Source organism: Melanostigma gelatinosum (genome assembly GCF_949748355.1).
Source record: "Melanostigma gelatinosum genome assembly, chromosome: 7".
NCBI classification, from domain to species: domain Eukaryota; kingdom Metazoa; phylum Chordata; class Actinopteri; order Perciformes; family Zoarcidae; genus Melanostigma; species Melanostigma gelatinosum.
In genome coordinates this window covers 17,763,796-17,765,644 of record NC_136640.1, presented here as the reverse complement: position 1 = coordinate 17,765,644, position 1,849 = coordinate 17,763,796, and the positions used below count along the sequence as shown (strand labels likewise).

At 39.2% G+C, this 1,849-nt stretch overlaps 1 protein-coding gene across 1 annotated transcript; it reads left to right on the top strand.

Moving 5' to 3' along the window:
• Window positions 1-716: 716 nt before the first annotated feature.
• Window positions 717-1,646, top strand: LOC306779376 (olfactory receptor 52N4-like; the record flags this gene model as incomplete). The annotated part of the gene is made up of 1 exon (XM_079271260.1): window positions 717-1,646. The coding sequence occupies one exon, from the start codon at window positions 717-719 to the stop codon at window positions 1,644-1,646; it is 930 nt and encodes a 309-aa protein (XP_079127386.1).
• Window positions 1,647-1,849: the final 203 nt, after the last annotated feature.

Below are 1,849 nucleotides of genomic sequence, written 5' to 3'. Positions count from 1 at the left end.
CTTATTAGCTGCTTGGTTTTTGCAACAGTCCCTGTGAATAACACTTTACAATCAAGACAAGGGTATATTTGATTATAAATACAATAAGTTGTTGACATCTGTATGACAAGATTAGATGTCTATCTTAGTTTGAGCAGGTAACGAGGCGCTGCCGCTCTCGTGGTGAGGACAGTGGTTTGACGTCACATGTTGATCACGCTGGACATAAAAGAGATCAAGATATGGCAGCTGAGTTGGGATTCCCACCTCCACAGGCAGGAGCTTTGTAGGTTTCGTTGAGCATTGATGTGCAGAATAAAGCTCAGCATTATTGTGGTGTAACATTTAATGTCACTTCAATGTACAGAAAGTAAGAAATGTATGCTTAATTTTGTGTTCATAATGTAAATGTTCCTATCAGAACACATTTGTGCTCATTATTTCTGTAGGAGGAGACTGAATTTAATTGTCAAAGAAGTAAGTATTTCCTTTAAACTCAAAGTATTTGATGCTTTTCTTGTATTCTTATTCGTTGATGGAAGAATTTCATTTCTTATTAATTTATTTTTTTCACTTTTGTCTTTTTGAGATAAAGAATGAAATGTGCAATTAACAACAGAATGATGCTTAATATATGCCACTCAAAATGTTTGCTGATTCATTTGTTGTTGCACCCATCACAACAAAAGCTTTTGACATTTCTTTTCTCTTTTCGCTCTTTCATCAGTTTAAACGGAATGGAAAGCAACATGACAAGTGATATCCTCAAGATCCAAGGCTTCGACATATCCCCAAAGTTCATCTACCCTCTGTTTTTCTTACTGCTGTTTGTCTACTTTACCCTGCTTTGCTCCAACATCGGAGTCCTTGTGCTTATCATCACTGAGAAGAGTTTGCACCAGCCCATGTACATTCTCTTTTGTAACCTTTCCATCAATGATCTCATAGGGAACACAGCGCTGCTGCCTCGGCTGATGGCTCACATCATTTCGACAGAAAGGTTAATCACCTACAATCAGTGCGTGGTTCAAGCCTTTCACTGCCACACCGTCGGATCCGCCTCACATACGATTCTCATCATTATGGCAATCGACAGATACGTGGCGATATGTCACCCCTTGAGGTACAGCTCCATTATGACTACCAAAGCTGTGGTTGCGCTGTCAGCAACTGCATGGGCGGTGTCATTACTGCTGGTGTCTGTTTTGATCGGTCTCACGGTGAGGCTGTCCCGTTGTAGGTCAGTTATACAAAATGCTTATTGTGACAATGCGTCACTGTTCAAGCTGTCCTGCGAGGACGTGTCCATCAACAACATCTATGGACTCTTTTTCACTGTTTTGCTGTTCGGTTGCTCAATGGGAGGCATAGCTGTGACCTATTTCAGAATAGCTGTCATCTGCTGGATCAAGAAAAACAAAGAGTTGAATAACAGGGCACTTCAAACCTGTGCCAGCCACCTTGTTCTTTATCTTATTATGCTCTGGTCGGGGTTCTTAACAATCATACTGCATCGTTTTCCAAATTACCCAGATTTAAGGAAAATTTCCTCCATCTTATTTCATGTGGTGCCTGCTAATTTAAATCCAGTCATTTATGGAATGCAATCAAGATCATTACGTGATAAAATTATCCAAACACTGCAAAGAAAAGTGACTCCGACCTGATACCTTCTCTTTTCTCTTCATACTTTGTTACTTTGAACATAAAGACACATAACACATGTTACACCTGTTTCAATTGAAACCATTTTTATTTCAGTTTGAAATCTTTCTGCATACTGTTGTCTGAAAAACTCCGATTTTATTATATCATTGTCTTCTGTTACCAAACGCCATGTGGTTTATGGATAAATCTGTACTATTTGCAA